The sequence below is a fragment of the Charadrius vociferus genome, unplaced genomic scaffold (genome assembly GCF_000708025.1).
Source record: "Charadrius vociferus isolate BGI_N301 unplaced genomic scaffold, ASM70802v2 scaffold320, whole genome shotgun sequence".
NCBI classification, from domain to species: Eukaryota; Metazoa; Chordata; class Aves; order Charadriiformes; family Charadriidae; genus Charadrius; species Charadrius vociferus.
In genome coordinates this window covers 2,597,518-2,601,089 of record NW_009646501.1, presented here as the reverse complement: position 1 = coordinate 2,601,089, position 3,572 = coordinate 2,597,518, and the positions used below count along the sequence as shown (strand labels likewise).

The window sequence follows — 3,572 nt, the reverse complement described above, 5'->3', positions numbered from 1 at the left end:
GGAGCCAGAGCAGGCCTCTGTACCCACAAGAAATGACAGAAGTCACTTTAATGGTGACTGACACATTAATCATGTCAAACAAAGTCCTGGATATGCAAAGTCCTCTTTGTTTGTACGAAATCTATGGCAGAACCCTGCCCCTTCCACTCTTATAAGTACCTTCTCCCTTGTCCCTGAAAGGTAAAGCATGGCAATGCCAGAAAACCATTTAATGTAGTTAGTTGCCTTTGATGTCATCTCCGAGGAAGCATGATTATAAATGATTATTTTGTCTTTTGAGGCTCATCCGTCATGGCTTTATCGTTTCTTTTTGGTTTCCTTCTTGGGTTTCTTGCTGATCTGTGGAGCAGTTGCCTTTGGCTTCTTCACTGTCTCCGAATTCTTAGGCTCAAAACTGTCCGAGTCCTACAAGAATCAATTAAGAAACAGTCAGTAACCTTTTCTTACAATTTGCTGACAGCTCACTTTGGGAATCTGCGTATAAGCCAAAGGAAGCAAATGCTGGGTATCTCTGTTGGAACACATCTATATCAAACTGAGACCACATTTAATGAGACTTGAGCAGCACCATCTCTGCTTCTTCTGCATGTGCTTTTTGATGAGTGTGAGTTTATGCAGAGAAACAGCTTGTTACCAGAGAAGCCGTTAGAAGCTTAAGTGTCTAAAACAGGCTTTGGAGAAGAAAAACAAAACCAACTTTAAAGGCAAGAAGAAAATCAACACTAAATGAAAACTATTCAAATTAGGAAAAGGAGAAGATACCATATAATCACCAGTGTGTGTGGAAATATTCAGCAGGTATTTCTACCAAATGTTAATCATTATCATGTGAAAGACAAAAAATATTCCCCAAAACAGTAGTAAGAACATGAAGTTCAGAGCCTCTAAATCAAGCCCAAAATCCAGGGAGGGAATTGCAAGCAAAGTTTTCTTCACCTGGACTAACAAGGAATGCTTAGATATCCCGCTTGTTTCCTTCAGGGGAGATGACAGATAATATTTCAGCCATGGGAAATAAAGTCTATTTATCTCGTAAAAACACCAGGGAACAGCGCCAGTCTCATCTGAGAAAGCACACACATGCAGATTGCCTCCTTTCATTAAATGCATTTCAGTATAAATATTGCTTTAGCATCTTGGTTTCTATCAGAGCGTGCCAACTGGAAAAGGACACACAAAAAATGGCTGAGCAAGACGTGCTAGTTTCGAGCTTCCAAGACAGTGTTCCAGATAATGGAGGGGGAGGCAAGCATCTGACAGTATCCTTTTAATCAAGGAGCGTGGTTCAAACGTCTCTCAAGTTACTGGGCTATTACAGTTCACATCTGTGTGGCTTTCCAAGGAAGGAGACTTGGCTGCCTTTCCAAAGGCTGTAATCGGCGCATGGGGAGCTGGCAGGCTCTGGAGAAATGGAGCAACATGCAGTTATTACTCAGGGATGCAGTGTGCTGCTGCCGTCAAGTGAACACTGCTGCCTTCTAATGTTCAAACCAAGGTAGACTTCAAAGCCTGAAGCCTCCAAGACAGAGAAGCTTCTCAATATCCTACCCAGACTCAAGCACCATTCCCAAGATCTGGAAGGGTAGCCTCTGGTGTTTACGGTCTTGTAAACTAGTCATATGGACAGTAAATCAAGAGGATAGTATACATATGGAGAAAATAAAAAGTAGGGCATGCAAACATCAAAGCATGCTTGCAAACTTAAACGGCAACAGGTCCTTGAGTTTTATCCTTTTAACTGGGGGCCTGGTCTTCAGTTTCCCACTTCAAACTAAAGCTCTCGCTCTTTTCAGCTTTCAAGAATCAGGCTACTCAAAAATTTATCAGGGGAAACCATGGACTCTGACAGATGGGTGCTGGTGGCTGCAGAATAACGGTGCAAGACTTGCAATGCTACTGCATTGTGACCGGCAGCCACTTGCTTCATCTACCTGCTGGGAGCTGCAGATCCTGTGGCAGGACCAGCAGGAGGGAGCATGCACCCATGCCGGGGCAGTGTCACCCATCCAGTACATCAACACAACTTCACATCACATCAATAGTTAAAGGTGAAAGAGCTGGGTCATGAACTGTATCCTTCACACTGTACCTCACTCTCAGCCACTCCCTTCCCCAGATAGTCTGAAAATTTCTATGCTTCCTCTGCACAAGATGGAGAAAATGTGGCAATAAAGAAAGCCTGAAAAGAAAACTTCCCATGCTGAGTCGTGACTGGAAATACACCATACACATTTAGACAGAATCTGTACCAAACCACCAAACTTGCAGCCTGATCACCAACACTGAAATACGTCCCCAGCACCACAGATGTCACCAAGCACATGGAGTTCTTTTATCAGAAAAGCCAGGTAGATGCAGGTCATCCCACTGCGGCCCAGTCTAGAGGAATCAGAGTCCTGTAGCTCACCTCAACCTTTCACTTTAACCTTCTCTTGTAGTAACTGCACCAAAGGACCCCCCACTTACCTGCGCATGATTGGGTATCAGGAATGAAAACTGCCTTCCTCGCATTAGAATATACTAGAAATGTCACCTGTATCTTGTTGCCAGAAGTCCCACACAAACTAGAAGCCAGAGTCATTCCCTGAAAGGCAGGTCCTGCAAAGGGGACATCCTGCCTGGCAATTCATAAAGCCAATCAGCAGAAGGATAACAATACGGGGTTGGGACTAAAGCCTTCTTGTGTGCAGTCAGGAACAGCATGTACATTTAGCACACCTTGCCAGTGCTTCAGGTCACTTTTTTCACTGACATTCAGAGAGACCCTGGCTCAGGTATTTGCTCCTGACTTTCCAATCTGGGGGTAAATAAAAAGACAAAAGCGGGAGTTGGGAAAGCTAGAAGGAAGGAAACAGAATGAACAATGAAACTGTTATCAATCTCAGGGGCAGACCACTGTGTCTCCATTAGCTACTCAAAGTTCCCTCCCACCCTGTTTTCTCTGACTCTGCCCATCTATGTCAATATTAAAGAGCACTACTTACTGCCTTATGAGACTTTGAAACTGGCAGGATTATGGCTAGCACACAGATGAGCTGGAAAATGGCTCCAAAGAAGAGTCCGTAGCGTAACACATTCTCCATGAATGTGGGCTCAGGGATTTCAGGTGGGGAGAAATCCAACTCAGCAGCCATCGTGAGCGCACCCTCCTTCTCCTCTAATGCTCTCAAGAAGACTGGTTACTACAAGGGGGAAAAAAAAAGAGGAATTATTTGCAACGTGCTTTCTGGCATTCACTTTCCATTATAAAAAAATTACAGATTACCTCATGCAGGTTTTTTTAAGACACCCTTGATCTACAGACCCCATAAAAAAGAGAGAAATGAAATTTGCATTTTATTTGGATCCTTGTCGTATACCACCTGCCTAAGAAAATAGTCCTCAAATGCTAGTATTAGTCCATTTGCACGTGAGGGCAAGACAAAATATGAACAATATTCATGAAACAATAAGGGAAAAGCTTAATAAGCAAGAATATACTTCTCCCTGAAGTTGATCATGCATGCCAGGTGACTATTATTAATTTTTACTTACATTGTGTATGTGGTCACAGCCTTGTTGTTTTGGATGGT

General features: G+C 43.3%; 1 protein-coding gene across 1 annotated transcript; it reads right to left on the bottom strand.

Annotated features, from left to right (window-relative positions):
• Positions 1-297: 297 nt before the first annotated feature.
• MANBAL (mannosidase, beta A, lysosomal-like) lies at positions 298-3,134 on the bottom strand. Its single transcript, XM_009883493.1, has 2 exons — positions 2,985-3,134; positions 298-405 (listed from the first exon to the last, which is right to left on the bottom strand). Exons 1-2 carry the CDS (start codon positions 3,132-3,134, stop codon positions 298-300), a joined length of 258 nt encoding a protein of 85 aa, XP_009881795.1.
• Between the last annotated feature and the right edge of the window lie 438 nt (positions 3,135-3,572).